The sequence below is a fragment of the Rhea pennata genome, chromosome 2, assembly GCF_028389875.1.
Source record: "Rhea pennata isolate bPtePen1 chromosome 2, bPtePen1.pri, whole genome shotgun sequence".
Lineage (NCBI taxonomy): Eukaryota > Metazoa > Chordata > Aves > Rheiformes > Rheidae > Rhea > Rhea pennata.
In genome coordinates, this window is record NC_084664.1 from 163,601,098 (window position 1) to 163,619,839 (window position 18,742).

The following is an 18,742-nucleotide window of genomic DNA, read 5'->3' on the forward strand; positions in this document are numbered from 1 at the left end:
TTTGCATTGAAGATCAGGATGAGCATAGCGAAGGAGAAACTGCTGGATACTGAATATTGATTTTAAATTTTAGGGACTTTCAGAACTGTCAGATTATTTCCTTTAACTCAGAATCCTTTTTTTCCTCTTGTTCAGAGGCATTTAGGACTTCCAGTTTTCAAAACCACAACTGCTATAGTAGTAATAATTCTTAAAAATTTCATTTGTCTACTTGCAACCCAAAGCAGCATTCTGATCTTAAAATCTAGGACCAGCTCCCTGAGATCTACCATGGACTTTACTGATGTGTTTTGTTTTGTTTGATTTTAACACAGTAAGATGTGACACTGGATTGGTATAGGGACCCATCTTTGTCACCCCTCCTGTCTCACCTTCCATTTCAGCCACTGTAATATTCTGTTAAAAATAAGCACAGCCTTGCACCCTCTTGTTCTCGGCAGGCCTGCGAGTGTGGAGCACAACTGACAAATATTTTCCTGTTTGGTGAAAGATGGTCAGATGCCAAGCAGGGAATTTATGGAGAGAATGATGCAGCAATCAGATGTCCTTTCTAGCCGTCACTTTCCAAATAGCTTTTCTTACAAAGGGACCACAATGAATGATGGGCGTGTGTTGAAAAAAAGCATTTTATGAGTCCTGTACCTCTTGTTTTGAGGTGTGTAATAAAAGCCAAGCGAGAGTGTAGGGCAGCAGAGGAAGATCTGTGCAGTTGCCTTGCCAGTGAGCAGGGGGTCGCTCCCCACTGTTGCCTGGCCTGGGATGCTGCAGTATGGGGTGATGTTGTAACAGGAGCAAGGCAGTAAATTGGGTTAAGCCGCGTTTCTTTGCGACTGCTTGCGGTCGCCTTTGGTAGATGGTCAACAATCGTCTTCACTTAAATACCTGGGAGAAGATTTGATGATTCTGTAAATGCTTCTGCTGACTGAATGGACCGTGGACACCACACCACCTCTGGATGGGTTTCCTCACTGGGACTGGTTCCTCAAAGCAGGTGTCTAGAGAAGCAGCTAGGCTGAGCCTGGTGGAGAGCAGCTGTGGCCTTGCTGGCCACCTGACACAACGGGTGTGTTTGCAAGGAGTCCTGCTTGGTCTGGGGAGATGTGTGGACTGGCAGTGCTGTAAGATGTTGGGGAAAGCGTGTGGTTTGAGAAGGACATGCAGGCTTTCAGATCGGGCTTCTCCCACCTCAGGCCATTTATGGCCTCCAGTGAGAGATGAACCTTTCGTGCCGTGGGATTTTAATGCCATGGCTTTGTGAGACAGCACTCGTCCCCAGCGGGGTCTGCACAGGGTGACTGAAGCTGTTTTCTTCTGTTTCATCCTGCAGTGTCCTCGGACTGGGGATGCATGAGGAGGGTGAGGGTGTAGGGTCACCTGAGAGCCCAGCGTGTTCCTCGCACCTTTGCTGAAACTCTGCTTCGTTCCTCCTGCCGGTGCCGAGCGGTGCTGCCATTCGCTGGGCATCCCGCTTCTCCCAGCTAATTCACAGCAGCCCCGTTTTGTCATTCCTTGGACAACTGTTGGGCTTTGATTCCTGCACGCTCACAGAGTAGAAGACTATCTCGTTTGGTTTCTTTTGGCTTTGATTTCCTTTTCTCGTTGCGGTTGCCCCAGGTTAATAGCATCTCAATGCTTAACCCTTCCTCCTCCCATCTTTCCCAAATACTTTGGGGAAAAACATTTGTATCTGGCGCTTCTTCCCCATGAGCCCAGGCGGAGGGGGAACGAGGGGGAGAACGGCTCTGTGCGTGTCCTATTTCTTTTTAATATTCTTTCCTTGAATTCTCAGCTGCCCATGCAAACACCGGATGCAGGATTAGATGGATGTTTGTCTTATGCAGCAAAGCGCTTACGTAGATTGTCAGACCCAAAATACAGTTTACATAACTGCAAAGAAAACCGTCGTTAAACTTTTATTAGAAGCAATGGCTGTAATTAAGGGTATGAAGGCTTGCAGTCCGGTGATTAGAACAGAGGATTAGGCCCTGGGATTTCACTTCTATTCCTGGCTTTGCCATTGAGCTGTGCTATTTCAGTCAAGTCACTTTCCCTTATTTTAAAATAAAAGCAAGATTCTCTTGGAGCCGTTGTGAAATGGTGACACTTCCAATTTTAGAGGGAAAAAAAAAACATACTTAATTTTTTTAACATGTTTCTTAGGTGTGCAGTCCCCTCTTTTTGATGCTTTCAGTGCAAGGCTTCCATTAGTTTGATTTTATTAGCATCACCAAAGCAGATCGGCACGGTTTGATCTCAGGATGTATCCAGAGGAGTTTACCATGGATTAGCCATGTGAATTTTATGCCAGTGACATTTCTCTGGTTTGTACAAAACCACTCAGTGTGGGATGGGCTGAGCAGGTGCTTTTGCACCCTGGCAGATGCAAGTGCGTGCAACACGCTTTAGCCCACAAGGTCCATCATGCACTAAAACTGGAGGTATCTCGAGCACGTACATGCCCCTGAGCAAGTCGCGCTGGTCTCCCGTCAGCTGCCGGACGCCGAGTCCGGGGGGGGTTTCGCGTCACTGCCGTGCGGGTGCCTTCCTTTGGGTAACTGTGCTCACGTTCCCGTGGCTGCGTGTCCACTGGCCGTGTGCGAAGCCAGAAGGAGCTCGCTCTTCGACCAGTGCGGTCCACAGCCCAGGGTATTCGTGGAAAACCACCTTCAAAGTGACCCCCACCTGAGCTGGCTGAAGGCCCGAGCAGGAGAGGGCTCCCACCGGCGGACCTGCAGAGCTGCGTTTTGCCGGCACGGTTGGCCGAGTGAGGGGGGAGGCGAGGCACGTCTCCAGATGTGCGCCTCCTCCAAATGTGCTGCTTCTCTTTCCCTACAGATGCAGCTGTTGACGTATCTTCCTTTCCTGGAAGCGCAGCACGCTCGGTGTCTGCTGTCATTGCTATTCCTCATGCTCTCTGCAGCCCTTGAGATTCGCTGCCGCTTTCCTGGGCCTGCTGAGGGCCCTGCTGGCCCCGTGCTACGGCTCGGCAGCACGGCCAGTCCTCGGGCGGAAGGAGCTTGCCGTGTACGGGCTCTGCGCGTGCACGAAGGGAAAGCAGTCCAGCCTCACGCTGGTAGCACTGGACGGCAAAGGTTTTGGCGGGGTTAGCAGCATCTACTGGATTTCAGTAGCATGTTGAAAACCTCACCCAGGCATCAGTTTTAATCACTGTCATGAAAAATATTTGGCAATCGATTTGGAAATCTGGCTCTGGCAGAATCAGTCCCTTGCAGGATCCCATTAGTCCAAGAGGAGATTAGCCCAGCATCTGGGGAGCTTGGCCTGAACTGTAACTGGTGGGTGGGGTGGGCTCAGGGGGACGGGAGTCGGAGGCTGGGCTCACCTCGAAGCGTTTGACCCTGTTTATTTTTCCCCCTTGCTAAGCTGTTACAATTTCCCTGGTGGGGCAGTATAAGTCTCAGGAGTAACTGTCAGGCTCTGAGCACCCTCGAGCTCTTTACATACATGGCGAGGGCACGGGTTGCACTGGCCCTTGGTCTGTCAAGGTCTTAATCGTCCAGTTGCCTGAGGCTGAAATGAGCCACATGGCTGGAAGCCCCACAGGCATGGTACCGCGCAGGTAAAGCGGGCTGGAGCCTCTTCTGCTAGGAGCGTTAGGCTTGTCTGTGCGTGGAGTGATTCTGCGACAGCTCCAGGTCAGGCACCCAAAAGTCAGATTTCCGAGCTGCGCAACCCGAGGCTGCCTTGAAGAGCGATGGAGGTCTGAAGTTAGTGGCGAGATCTCGTTACCCCAAAATGTCGATGTTTATTGTCTCTGGAAGTGGACCAAAGTGTTACAAGGCTGCCTCATCCGGGCAGCCTGATGCAACCCTGTCCAACATGCTCTAGGTGACCCTGCTTGAGCAGGGGGGTTAGACTACCTGATCTCCAGAGGTACCTGCCAGCCTCAACATCACAGAATTCTGTGATTCTGTGATAAGGAGTCACACTAGCAGTTATTAAGGAATAGTCATTTTACTTTTGTTGCATCTTAATCTAATGCAAAATTGTCTATAATGCGGTGAAGCCCTGGAAGTCACAGTATCAAGGGTAAGCAGTGGGGTGAAGCATGCTGGGCAGTTCCTGTAGGGCAGCCGGTGTGCTGTGAGGTTACGTCTTGGCATATTTTGCAATAATTTTATCATTTGCATGAATGTGAGGACACTCAGAACTGATTTAAATTCATTTAATAAATTCAATTAGAACACATTAAACACCTGTTTGACTGCTATAATTCAAAAATTGCTTTTAGTTTGGTTTAGTTGAAGTCACTTCAGGGGCAAATTCAGAAACTGAATTACAGCCATTTTAATTTTAGAGGGAGGTTGGGTTACCTATGATGAAACGAATAGACCCAGAAAGCTAAGTATATTAACATAACTACATTGTATACAATTTAAACAGGACTAGGATTAGGTATAGAGACTTCGGCCTGTTTAGTCTTCTGGCAGAAGCATCGTTGACTATCCTTTGGTCCTTGATAAGGACATTAGGGAGGAAAAGCGAAACAGTAAAAGCACTCAAAATGCACTATCTCAAGCAAAGGTTTCACTTCAGCTGCTTGCCACAGTCCATCTATAAAATGTCTACACCTGATCATTAAAGAAGGGGTACTGCTAAAGCTTTGGTTACACCAACTGACAGCCACCATCATGAGTTTGTCCCCTTTTAGAGGGAAAAAGAGCATATGGAGGAAGATGTGGAGTGCGTCTGGTGCAGACCATGGACAACCTTGTTGCTGCAGAGAGATGTGCTCTGTGTAGCCTAGCCAGTTACCCAGGGATGGGACAAACCAGCCCTCGTCTTGGCTCAAATACTTCGACTGCCTCTTTTGGTCTGGGACTTGGTTCGTGAAAAGGTGCAGGCTCTGAAGGACGGGAAAGATGCTAGGCAAGAAGCACTGAGGTTGGGAAGCAAGGGGGCACTCCAGGGAGCACTCTCTTTTGTCAGGCCAGGCTGACGGTGGCATTTGCATCTGTGTGGTGGCAACCATAGGAGTTCTGAGATGCCTTACATGGGTGGCAGCCAAGGGAAAAGCAGCCTGCCTGCAACCCTACTGCTGGGGGAGCACAAGGCTATCAGTCTCACATTAGTTCCTGGGAAAATCTGATTCTATGAAAATCGTGGAGCGAGTCCTCTTGGAAGCCATTTCTGGGGAGGTGGATGAGATGGAGGTGACTGGGAATGGTGCGCATAGATTTACCAAGGGTAAATCATGCTTGACCAACCTGATTGCCTTCTGTGATGAAATAACTAAATATCCACATGAGGGGAGAGCATCTACCTTGCCTGTAGCAAGGTTTTTCAAGCACATTCTCCTACAGTGTCCTTGCACCCAAGCTGAGACATTAGAGTCCAGACAGGGAGACTACTGGATGCCTGGCTGGATTGTCAGGCTGGAGGACAGTGGTTAATGATTCTACCTGGCTCTCTACCTGGCTACAAAGGAAGTTCATCAAGGATCTATCCTGGATCCTATCCTGGTTCATGCCCTCAGCAGCACGAGGAGGGGACAGCAGGTGCCCTCTTCAAGCCTGCTGACAAGTCACCCAAGGGGAACCTAGAAAGCCTGGAAGACTGGGCTGGCAAGAACCTCATGAAATTTAGTGAGGACAAATGCAGCATCCCATACCTGGGAAAGACTAACCTCTTCCAACGCAGAGCCAGGCTGGCTGGGTAACAGCCCTACTGAACGGATCCCAGAGTCCTAGGGAACACTACACTGGACACGAGTGAGTGGTGTGCCTCGGTACCAAGGAAGTCTAATAGCATCCTTGGCTGTATCAAGAGGCATACAGACAGTAGATCTAGGGAAGGCCACGGTGACCTACTGCATACAGTTTTGGGCTCCACAGTACCAGAAAAACTTGTTAAACTTGAGCGAGTCTAGTGGAGAGGCACCAAGATGGTCAGGGCCTGGAGCACATGAAGTAAGAGGAGCGGATGAGGGAACTGGGCTGACTTAGCCTGGAGAAGAGAAGGTTTTGGCAGAAACTTTAAGCACCCTTCCAAAAACTAAAACGCGTACTCTTCTCCAGCATGATTGCAGCGTTGCTGTAGCAGGATCAGTTGGCCCTTTTGTTAGAGTGAATTTTGCTTTCTGTGATCAGCTTTCTGTGAATTTCTAGGTATGATTTTATACATCAGGACTTCTGGCATGGGGTACAGCTCCTGTAGATTGCTGTCCATGCAAGCATTTAAAGCCATCTCCCTCATCCCCTTCGGAAACTGATTTGGGTTGAACTTCCTAGAGTATCCCTCTACATGCAATTCCTTACGGCAGAGTTCAGGAATTGTTTAAGCTGCTGCTGTTTTATAGTAGCACTTCTTCAGATGTTCCTGGCAAATCCATGGTTGTGACTTAGTACTTACGCACTCTGTGCTACTGGGACAGCAGAGAACTTGTGCTTGCACCTCCATCTGCAGCTTGGTGATCCCTGATTTAAATGGCTGGTGAGAGCCAGCCCTGCCTGGACCTGGAAGCGAGCAGCTGCTGCGGAGGGATTCATGCATGTTCCTTTCCACAGCTCTGCACTTTTTGTGGGGGAGAGGAGCAGCCTATGGCCAAAGGCAGAGAGCCCTCAGCCCACCCTGGTGAAGCCTGCTGCAAATGGCTTAGGAAACCCATCTACGAATGTGGATTTTTCTTGCAGTATCTTGCTTCGGTTTTCACTCAAACTGATCACCCATTGATTTAGGTTAATCAATGGAGCTGGCATGCAACCTCACTCCAGCATCGTGGTGCTGCGCTGGCACAGCTAGGTCAAGCCACCAGGCTTGGGGTAGGATTTGTTTTTTTTCTGGTGCCTATTTCCCTGCCTGGAGAAAGGAGGTGGCTCCCCCTGCATTAGCATCTGAGCAGCTAGCAGCAGGAGGTGCTGCCAGCTCAGCTGGTCCAGCAACAGTTTATTTTGCTGTAACTTCAGCACAGCAGCCTTTTCCACAGCTGTCAAGATATCTGAGGCTTAAGCAGGTAACACAGCAATTTCATTACTGTCACTTCCTTCCCTTGCTGCTGGCATCGCATATAAATCTAGCTGATAATATCTTCAGTAAGGGCCCTTTTGTGTTTTTCTTCTGGGTGACTTAGCAGCCTCCAACTGTCCAGTTCCCCAAGTTATTTTTTTATAAAAGGTACCAGAGCAAGGGTGGAAAGGTGCCTGGAAGCGAGGGTGGCTGGTTGTGCCGTGTGCCACCGTGAGCAATGCTCAGCCAAACTCGGCAGTCTGCCAGCACGTGACAGCATGTGCCCAGCCAGGGCTTGGTGAACTCAAGGGATGGGATTTTACCATCTTGTTAAGCCTGTCAGAGGAGAACGTTTCCTCCTGGAACATGAGTAAAGCTGGTAGGTAGAACTGGGTGTCACGTTGGTGTGCCAGGTGTGCCAGGGTCCCAGATGATACGTATTTGAGGGAGTTTCTTCAAATGACTGTTTGGACCATTCTTCACTGATGTGCATGGAACAAACTAGTGTATTTTTGAAGCCTGATGCTGCTTGGCAGGGGACACCATGCCTACTCTGACCATTGGATGGGAGGGGAGACTGGTGGCTTGACCCAGCTGTGCCAGCATAGCACCATGATACTGGAGTGATGTTGCATGACAGCTTTCCTTCCGGTCTCTGGCATCTTCTAGCTATGTCTTCAAAAACACTCACTCTCTTCTGTCAACTACTTTCTGCCCTCCTATGGCCAACTAAGCATCTCTTAAGCGATATCTATTTGACACCTATTAAGTAACCAGCTGTGGATTGTTCAGTGGATATCAGCCATGAAAAGTCTCTGGAGGCCCTTTCCCAGCTCTGCTGTGTGCAGTCCAGGTCTGTAACTGATGCTCTGGCCACAGCCACAGCATCTGGCTGCCCAGCCTGAATCTGAGGTCCAATGCACATCAGGGCGGTCACGCTCGGTCCCAGAGAGCCAAGCAGAGCTGAAAATGTTCAATGTCTGTGCATTCTGGAAACCTAGAAATCTAGTCCCTGGAGGAAGGAGGCGTAACTTCTCGAGGCATCTAGACATCACTGATGGTGGTGGAAAAAGCTGCTTATCCATGACGCAGTGCTGTAAGGAGTTCAGCCTTCACCTGTGAGGTTTGATGGTCCTGCTTGGGCAGCAAGCTGGCTCTAGTCCAATCACCATGGGGAAGCAGCTGTGTTCCTACCAGAGCTTGTCTAGAGGTGCTGTCATACATGTCTCATGTCCTTCCACTACAGAGGCTGTTCCCCTGGACCATAGGGGAAGACTATAGCTCCTTGGGAATCTCCAGGCCCATGACTACCGTTAAAAACAGAGCAGGCATTTCTGTGCTTCCTCCTGCAGTGCAGTGCAGAGCTTAGCTCTAAAGCCAAGGCCATGGGCTTGGAGAAGCTGTGTCAGCTTCCAAAAGCTGACCCAAAGCCTTATCTTTCATGTAAGCTGCAACTAGTCGGAGGGAAACAGAAGAAAACCATAAATGCCAGTCCTGTAAACCCACCTAGCACAGGATGGGGTGTGCAACGGAGACAGTGCAGGTGAAGTCGGTGTTGGTAGGAGCTGCTCCACTCCATGGGATGGCTCCAGATGCAGCAGGCAGTGCCTGTGTTTTAAAATGTGCCACAACGCATGTGCCAGCGTTGCTTGGCCTTCAGTCAGCCTGCGGTGGTTTACGAGCGGACTAATTTGGCAGCGGAGGAAGAGCGCTTCCCTCCTCGCCCTTCCTTCCCGGCCTTGCTATGCAGGAACGGGAGTGAAGCCACCAGCCATATGTTCCTGGCTGCAGACATTAAAGGGGGACTTAACCTTTGCGGAGACATCAGTCACATAACGATATAATACAGGCAGCTGTGGAAAGCCCTGTTTATCTCCCGTGACAGGGGCAGCTCTGATTTTTTCTGAGGATCACACGGTTTCCTGAAGGCAAATCTGTGCTTGGCCCTTAATTCGCAGCATGAGCAGTGAGTCCTGTTTCAGCGAGGGGAGGCCTTACGCACTCTGAAGGAAGGCAACTGAAACGTGTTACTAATAGGATCATCTGCTTTTCTGCAGAGGTCCCCTCGACACAAGCAGGCTCCTGCAATTCCAGTTTCTTTTTCCAGAGAAGATTGGATGGAAAGAGTGTGGACAGCCATGGGCCAGCTCCTTGAAAGCGGAGCAAAATTACCGTGAGGTCTTTGGCCTGTTCAGCGTGAACTGGATGCAACCAAAATTGTCAGAGTAACCCTGCTGTCAAGAGTAATCCAGGCGTGAGACCTATTGCCTATCCTGTGCCTCTGGACAGCTAAAAACTGTGTCCATAATGCGTTCTGCACGCGCTTGACTCCTCAAGCAGAGGGTGTCTCTGCACCCGCCCTGCGTACGGGGAAGGCTAGGATTTGGACAGAAGTGACAGGAAGGAAATTCCTTAATCTCGCGATTTCTTTCTCGGTGTGGAGCCCATTCCTGCGCTCAGCGGGTTCGTTCCAGGGCTCATGGTGCAGGAGTTTGTGCAATATCCGTTGCAGTGCTGGTTATAACTTTAAAAATAGCAAAGCCAGGTATGCTGGGCGCAACTCGCTTGGCAAGAACTAGAAGTCTCAGCAACTGCTTCGGCAGTGGAAGAGGGGGCAGCCTCGACCATTAGCAATCTCCTGCTCGGTCCTGGCTGGGGCACAGGCAGCCGCTGAACCTCCCCTGCTCCATTTGCTACTGGTTAAAGCTTGATGCTGTTTCAGATGGAAGTGACCGGTCACAGGGGTGCAAGCGCTGAGCTGGGGTGTGTAACACAGACGTGGAGGCGAGGTGGCGAGCGAGGCATGCATGTACAGGTAATTCTGCACTCTCCAGTCGCGTGTTGCCTACACCTGAGCAGTGCAGGGGGGATTTGAATGTGACAGGAAAAAACGCCTTCTCCGGCTGACCTTGCTGGTAGCAGCAGCATTTCCAAGCAGTGCCTGGTGCGCTCACCCCCTGCTATCTGAGCATCTCTGCGAGAGAGCAGATATCCTCCAGCGATAAACCCACTTCTCAGAGTCCCACGTTGCTCTCGCTGAAGGTTCATTGTAAAACTGCACCACTGTACGTGAAACCGGCTGTCCCCGGGCTCCTGGGGCTGTCTGGGTGCTGGTTTCCGCTCCCCACGCGGTTTTGGCTTTGCCTGCTGGCACTAGGGACGTCGGACAGCTTCCAGCCACCTCGTTCAAGGCGAGTAGGCGTAATTGCTCTGATAGGAGAGGACTCAAAGTTGCAGCATCAGCGTGGGCGTGCTTGAGCAGAAAGGATCTCCGGAAACCGCCTGGACGTCCGCGTTGCTCCTGAGCGCGGGAGGGAGGCGGGGGTGCACCCGAGCCCGTCGGAGGCGCGCTGGCCCCTGCCCTCCCAGCTGCTCTCCCCGCCGCGGGCTGCCGCACCCATCCCTGCCCCATCCCACGGGCGCCCAATTAGTCCCACCGGGTGCCAGGGAAGCCGAAGCTGCGATGCTGCCTGCTGGCACGCTTTGTTCTCGGTACCGGGATCAGGATCCCTCTGCCCTTTTCGGAAGGTTCCTCCTGGTCCCGGCTGTTGCAGTAGTTTTGCAGCCTCTGAGGATGGGCGGCTGTGACAAAGCCGAGCTCCCGCGAGCGGGGGGCTGTGCGGCACCGCTGTTCCCCTCCGCAGCAGGGGCGCAGGCGGTTCCCGCTCCAACGCGGTTGCACTCAGTTTATCGCTGCAGCTCATTGAGCTGTTGCTACGGGGAGCCTGGCAAAAGCAGCCTCCCGTCGGCTCCCGATGCCGTATTGAGCTCCGCTCGGAGCCCTGGGAGCCGGAGAAGCAATAACTAGGTGTCAGCCTCACCAGTGCAAAGCCTCCGGTCTCACGCGCTTGGCTCTGCTGGGGAAGGCTTTTTACAGCAGGAGCACGTCTTATTATTTCCCCGCACGTTCTTCTGAGCAAATGCTTTTTGTGCCGTTGGTCCAAACGTGGCATTTATCCCCGCCTTGCGCTATTTCAGGCTGCTTTTTGTCTTCCCCCAGTGGCAGGGGCTGGTCTCCAGGCGATGCCGTTGGTGTTCGGCGTGGGCAGGACGCCGAGCTGCGATGCAGACCGGAGCGGGAGGCTCTGCGCCGAGGGCTGCACCTCGATGAGTTGCTCTCGTCCGAGATTGGTGCGATAGCTCTGCGTCCCGGGAGAGCGGCTGCGACCATGGCGCGTCGTCCCCCCAGGCGTGCCGCATGTCTTGGGGCAGGCTTGAGGCAGAGCTGTCGCTTCATTTTTCTCCCATGCTTCCTCATGCTTGGGCGCTGCTGCGAGTAGAAGAGTTTGAAGGACCAACTATAGCTTAGCAGGTAGCACTGACCATCCAGGTTCATCTGGCCTTACAGAGCCTTGTTTCTTAAGGTAGGCTTAATGCCAAGACCTGGAAGGTTTTCTTTTCCATTTTTTTTCCAAAATCAGTGCTGTGTGCCTGTGCACCCCGCCGTGGGGAGTCCTGCCCTACAGAAGATTCTGGCTTTCAGCAGAGATGGAGAGTGGAGGTTGTTCAGGCGTCAGGAAGACCTCCTCGCTACAGCAAAGGTATTTTAACCTCAGCGATGCTCCTGGATTTTCCACCTGCTTCACTCGCAGTGGGATATGTCCTTATCAGCTGTCTGGAAAGCGCTGTAGGCTCTCGACCATGAACCTTTCTCCACTGCTACAGGACAAAAGTTGTGAGTTTTAGGCCAGTGGCTGTTAATGCTGATCTCAGCCCAATTTTAAACATGATGCATTGACTTGTTTAAAGATGTCACTTGAGCGTACTCGAGTGTAAATGGGTTGATCCAAAATAGCCCTGCTTTCAGAGATAACACGGGCCTCTTGTGGCCGGGGCCTCTTGAGGATTTGGGCCAAGGGCTTGGTCAACACCCTGTAGGATCATGGGAGGGGGATGAACGCAACTGGGAAGATGTGCAGTCATCTCATTGAACTTTCATTTAGCCACCTGGTTTCTTGATTAATCAAATGGGCTTTATTTCCCATCAACGGTAATTACTCCCATGAAGCACTTGCAGTGCTTGGAAGAAGCAGCAGTTCTGGCTCCCTCGCGAGCACCTGGTGCCCCCGGTTACCGTTACCGCTGGCACGTCTCACATGGTCCCTTGCCCTGGCCTGCCTTTCCTGAGCTTTCCTGAGCAGACAGAGTCGGTGCCTGCGCTAATCCATCTTGCTAAGCTCCCGTCGCCGTTCTCTGAAAGCAAAGACAGGAGCGGGCCTGGCGCTGTTTTGGACGCCCAGAAGCAGCGCGGTGGCATCCAGGCTCGCAGGGCGAGCAGGAGCTCTCCACAGGCATCGGCAAGAGGATGGGGCTAGTGTTGGATAAACAGCAGGGGCGGCTGAGTGGGGTGCCGGCGTCGCACCCTCCTCAACCCGGGCAAGCGGCTCCTCCCCGCACACCAGGCGTGCTGCACTCGCTCCTCGGAGACGAGCAGGATTTTGGAGGGGTACAAAAACCAAACTTGCTCTCTTAGGTTCAGCATAGATGACGCGTCGTTAGGTTCCTCCTAGCCTGGCTTCCCATGAGCAGCAATGTCACAGAGGGCTTGTCCTGTGCCCGTCACCTGCCACGCAGCAAGCAGGCTGTTCTTCCAGGTTTGCAAGCCAGCATCTTATGAACTCTGCTTTTCCAAAGGTCAAGCCATCTAGCACTGGGTTAAGGTGCTTTCTGCAATACCTCTCTCTGTCCAATGACTTTGGACTGCTGAATTTCCTGCCGATGAGCTAAACAGAGATAGTGGAGCAGAGCTCACTCATGTTCTTGCATGCAGTGTCCTGTCACTGTTGCGTGAACAAAGCAATAAAAGGATTTTGCTTACGGGGCTTTGCAGACTGTCACAAATCACGTCTCACTTGATCAATTCCCAGACCTTCTGCAGACAGAAGTACCATGTGTCCATCCAAGCCCAGCCTGGTCTGGGCACTACGTGCATCCACCGTCTCGCTTCCCCATCTTGCAGACAGCTAAGGTGGTGCATGCTTTAACACCGCTGAGACTGCTTTTTGTTCTGGTGCAGGTTTCTTTAAACGCCTCCTCCCAGCAAAGGGATCCCCAAGGATCTGCTTTGTTTAATGCAAGAGGTGTGAAGCTGCCTGCTCCATCCAGCCCAAGGCTTCCAAGTGAGCTGGAGCAGATTTCTAAATTTTAAGTGTTAGTAACCTTGAGACACAGAACTAAACGTGGGTTTGTAGAATCTGTTCCAATTATCAAAGATGAAATAAAACTTCATAATGTGACATTAGCAAACTTTAGCCTCCCTCCTGTGTGTCTCTTCATACCTTTGTCCACCAGAATTGGTGATCTTACTTATGTAAGCCTGTCGAAGGTCAGAAGTACTTGCTCTTGACAGTTCCCTAAGCATTTCCTGCTTGTGGCGTAATGTTTTTTCCCAATGCGAGCAAGCCCCCAGTGTTAAGAGCACAGGTTAGTTAGTTAGCATGTTGCTATTTTGGTCTTGGCTGAATACCTTCCGTGACTTCTTGGCATCTTTTTGTTCAGAACATTCTAAAATCAACCCAAAGATAACAAGCGTGACCTTAGAGAGAGCTGCAGAGTGGTGAATTTTTGGCTCCCATGAAACATATGAGAGCTGAGGAAGAGTCACAGATGTCACACTGCCATATTCACCGTGACCTTGAAACTCATAACTCATAGCGTTGCAGACGGGGGATGCGAGAGTTGCCATCAATCTCATCCGCAGCCTTGTGCTTCTGTAGTAGGAGCTGATTGCAACGATAATGAATCCAGCTCTGACTCATCAGTACCTGAAGGAGGAGCGATACCACCCACAGGATGCTGACGGCGATTTTGCTCAAGATCTGGCTCTATTGATGGGGTGGATTTGAAGGTCTTTAGCTGATCTTGATCTTACCTCTTTGCCTGGGATTTTTGGATCGCGTACTAGCTTACCGCATGGATTGTACATCAGTGAGACACAGCTTGTAATCTAGTATTCTAATCATTTTATTTTAATAGGGGGTGATGGCAGCCTAAGAAAATTTTCCTTGGAGATTACAAGGTGCTAATATATACCAGGTGAACATGTACGTTTGAGAGCAAAGCATCCCAAGCTGAGTTTCATCTCACTAGCCTCACGGGTTGTTCCTCCTTCTGAGCATATTTTGGGGCTCCAGTTTCAAATCCGTACCTGGACAGTACATGCAGAAATGGTTGAGTTTGCGCCAATATGTCCTGATTTTGTAGGTGTCCAAAAGACAAGGGGTGTATTGTACCATGTGCTTTAGGTATTAGCTCCTGCATGAAGTACAGAATTGAGAGCGGAGTCGGCACTGCCTCTGGATCTCTCTCTCTTCAGCCTTGGATATTTCATCCTGTTTTTGAATCCAGATGTGAATAAACTTCATTCATGCATGATTTCACACATACCTCACTTTGTACATCCAGCTGGCAAGACCAAAAGTTTTAAAAGATGCATAGCCCTGTGGTTGTTTCAGTAGCTTTTGCTGTATTTGGAAGAGCCTTTGGAAACCCTCCGAAATTCCACATGTTGGACTGGAAGCGGCAGGCGTAGTTACTGGGAATTTGCGATCTTATTTTCTGGTAACTTGCTGGCCAGGGGTTTGCAACGCTCATGTGCTCAGCCCTTCCCATCAGGTGAGCGTGAGGAGAGGCGGAGGTGTGGGAGCCAGGGCCTGGATGAGATTTCATCCTCCTTTGCACCCAGATTCGTGTCACCTCAAGAACAGAAGATTTGTCCTAAAAAGCAAGGAGATGCGTTTGGTGCACTTACTTGCAAGTGTTTTAGAAAATACAAGGCCAGAAGGAATAACTGATGATTAGATGAAATTTTTGAGCAGGAGGGATAAGAAACGTGGTATACAGTGAGTAACAAACTTCTGGAATTGCCCTGAGAAGCTGGGGAGACGGATATTACTGTGTTTTCAAAAAGAGATGTTTTAAGACAACTGGTCCATAAATGTTTCCAAAGAGGATGTCCTTGAGGATGCACATTTCCTGTCATCCCTAATGCAGGCACTGGATAGCGGGCAGGGTGTCCGAGCACTGAAACAGGTTGCCCAGAGAGGTTGTGGAGCCTCCATTCTTGGAGATGCTCAAAAATCATCTGGATAAGATCCTGAGCAACATGCTGTAGGTGACCCTATTTGAGCAAAGAGATTGAACCAGATGATATCCAGAGGTGCCTTCCAACCTCAACCCTTCTGTGATCCTGTTTAGGGAGTAGGAGGGAAGTGGGCTGGACTGCAGGCAGTGGCCAGGGCCATGAGGTCTCCCTAAATAACATCTCTTATCGCCACTGAGGCAAAGTGCTGGTCTGGAGATGCTGTTGCTCTGACCTGGGAGGGCATTTCTTCTAGATTTTTCCAAAAGGTCCATGAAGCCCAGGGCTGTTGTCTGAATGCTGAAATGGTGTATGCGAGGGTGTCTGCAAATTTTGTATATGGAAGCTAAGGCAGTCCTGAAGTCTTTGGTTCCTGGAGAAAGCTTCAGGAAAAGCACAGTGAAGGAGCTGCTCTTCCATGGGCTCCCACGGCCCCAGGAACTGCCTCAGCGATGCAGTCCTGGGAGGCTATCCGTGCCAGAAGAGAAATGTGTCTGCTGGGATGGAGGGTCTTTCCCTTGCTCCGCTTTATGACTTCCAATTCATGCTTCCAAAAGCTTGTCTGAAGGAGACCTTCCATGAGATCTTTTCCCAACATCTGTTGCCTTCCTCTTTAGTAAACTTTAAGGATGGCCTGCCTAAAGCAGCAGAGCTTTTCTTCAGGAAGCTTCCTGGGCATTAATTCCCTTCCATAAAATCTATCATGGCATCACCCACTGTGGAGGAGATCCCGTAACCTTAGATCTGGGTTCAGCCCTGGAGTGAGAGCTTGCTCTTTAGAAGAGACTGGCTATCATGCAAGAGTAGGAGCACGCATCATGTGCCTTGTAAAGGGAAAAGGGATTAAGCAATTCGCCACAGTGCAAGGCATAATTTCAGGGCTCAGAAGTCTCATTAAAATTAACTTTGACAGAAGCTTAATTTTATTGCCGCTTGCTTGAATAAAATTTTTGAGGTCTGTCCTATTAGGAAGATTCGTTTCCTTTTCTTCTTCTGAAACCAGCATCTGATCTGAATTTTATTAATGTGAGTATTTTAATGTGTACACAGGTTTTTTTTAACACTGCGTCTTAGCTACTCAAAAGGAAATTATTTCTCCAGATGTTTGCTGTTACTGTTAAGTTCTTATGTGGATCAAATGTCTAGTAACTTGTTGAGCGTATAAATCGCTGTGTGTTTTATGAATAAGTCTGATTATTTGCAGTTCCCACAGTGGAGGACTGTTAAAGCAGAAAGACCTTTCCCGTGCACATTAAGCAAACACTGGAGATATGTGTGAACAATATCTGAAAGCATTACCCTCAGACAAGGACTAACAGCTAAACGCACGCCTCCTGAGAAGGCATGGAGGGCACGCGTGTGGGACTGCTGGGGAGACGGGGAGTCGAAGCGCGCTGGGACCAGCGAGCAACCCTGAGCATTGCTGCAGTTCCAGCGTTATGCGAGAGGCACTGCGTTAATGCCACCACACGTCCCAGGGTGTTCTTCTCCTTGACGCTAGAGCAAATGCACTCAGGAAAGTTGGGTTGGCCAAAGGGAATCCAAAGGAGATGAGGAGGAGGCAAATCTGCCTGCACATCCAAGGCCCCTTTTCAGAATGCATTTTCCGTGTGTAGATGGCCTAAACAATCCAAAGCTGAAGAGCATTTTGCAGATAAACTGAAATCTCTGGGCCTGGCAGAATTCAAAACATGCTGGGCAGAGGAACCTGCCAAGTGCCAGCTGTGTGTTAAATATTGGGTAACCCTGACCCTGCCCAAAAGCATTTAAGGGGTCTAAAATAAACAACAAGAAGACTGGCGTTGGCGTAGAGTGAGGCAACGAGGTGTGGGGAGCAGACACACTTGGACAAGGGTGGGACAAAACCATGAGATATTTAGGATCTGTCCAGGCATGTCCATGGCCGTTCTTCACATATAACATGTATTTAAGGAAGAACATGATGTTTCCAAGGTTTGAAATGAAGCTGGAGACCACAGCCATGAAAGAGGGGTCCTCAGTGAAACAGCCGGTTGATGACTCAAATCTTGCCGCTACCCAAGAGACGAGAGTAGGGCTGAGGGCAGAGCCCAGGCCAAGGGGGACCAGAAGCCTGGCTCTGTTCATGCACCTTTGTCGATCCTAACCTGAAGGAGACTTTTATAGGGACATCTGTGAGTCACAGCCACTGCTGGTAACCTTGTTCACCGTTACTGTATTGCAGTTCCTCGCCTTCTGGAGTGTTTGAGAAAGAATATGACATTTATCGGGATTACAGTGCAGAAGGTCAACTCCTCCACTACAGGTAGCCAAACTTTACCTCCGGGGCTGGGGCTGGGGGTCCGAAACGTGGCCTCTGCAGTGACGGGCGGGCTTGAGGCAGCCCGTGGGCTACGGGCAGGCCTGCGGGGCAGGGGCAGGGGGTGACGGGCAGATTTTCTGTGCTCTCTTCTGATTCTTCTCCATCCCCTTCTCCCACTTGGTGCGTCTTTTAGCTCTGCTACCATTCTTACATAAACCTCAAGGTAGAGTTTTCTGGTTCTTTGGAGCAGGGACCAGCATTGCCCTTATGCAGTGGTCCCAGTTTGCATGACCCCAAATAATAGAAATTGCAGCAGAGGAGAAGGAGCCCCCCAGACCAGGCTTATTTAGCGACCAGGTTGCAGCTCAGGCATCCAAGCTCCTGGTCTGTGGGGTTTCGTTCGCCCTCCACCATGAGCGGTGCCTTCAAACCTTGTTTTTTCACTCTGAGCAATGATGACTTGAGCTTGTAGCAGGTGCTCAGCTGCAGGAGCAATTGCACTGGGCGCATTTCAGGAGCTATAAAAATTGAATTTCAGACAGAGGACTGCCTGTTGATACAGTGCCATCCATGCTGTTGTCTTATCGCTGCCCAGCTGTTTACATAGGAATTTTACATAGCAATTTTCCAATATTTGTTTTTATTTCTTATTAATGACAAAGCTATTAAAAATTACCAAGGGAGAAATCACCAGGGCTCTGGGTCCGCTTGCTGCGTGTGACATCCTAGAAGGTTAATGGATCCAGGCAGGATGGGAGCAGGCAGGCTCGTCTCAGCCGTGCCCCAGCCACCCAAAACTGGGCCTGTCGCCTCTAGGTGCTGCCCATCCAGCCCTAACGGGTGCCAGGCTGAGGCGATGGCTTGGAACGGCTTTCCACCCCGCAGCCAGTTTCTAGGCTCTCTCCTAGGATTTTTGTATTGACTAAAACCAGGTTTGCTAAGAGCACGATTGGACTATCTGTAAAATCCCTGGCTTTCTATTCCATGATGGTTTGTGTTTGCAGCTAGTGACGTGGTACCAAAACCCATCTGGAACTGCAGGGGCTTCTCATCCCGGAGGTTTTTCCATATCTTTGATGGCTGATGGCTCTTTTGGGGGGCACGAGTATCCATTTCATCCGTCGCTGCAGCAAGCCTGGCTGATTCTGCGCAGTCTCCTTAGAGCCCCTGGAGAGGCCAGCCTGGAGATGAGAAAGCCCCCTGAGAAATGAAGTAATGTCTTCCAGCCCTAGGGATCCAACTGCTTTGCAGACTCTATTGTAAGACAGATACCAGCTTTCTCTTGCTGGAACCTGCTTTTCAGGTACTCTGTGTTAAGGAAGCTGCCACCTCCAGCTCTCGCGGATTTGAGTTACCAGAAGCTGTGGTGTCCCGCTTGTCTTTGTCATGCTTCAAAACGCCCCTCGCAGAGCTGG

At 50.4% G+C, this 18,742-nt stretch overlaps 1 protein-coding gene across 3 annotated transcripts in view; it reads left to right on the plus strand.

Annotated features, from left to right (window-relative positions):
- ARHGAP39 (Rho GTPase activating protein 39) overlaps nt 1-18,742 on the plus strand; it is a 157,201-nt gene that overhangs the window by 99,427 nt on the left and 39,032 nt on the right. For 2 of the 3 annotated variants that reach the window (XM_062570718.1, XM_062570720.1), the window contains exon 3: nt 17,250-17,330. The exons of the other annotated variant lie outside the window; for it this stretch is intronic. In XM_062570718.1, the coding sequence (XP_062426702.1) occupies nt 17,250-17,330 (81 nt within the window). The remainder of the gene's footprint in view (nt 1-17,249; nt 17,331-18,742) is intronic. 3 annotated transcript variants of the gene reach the window in all.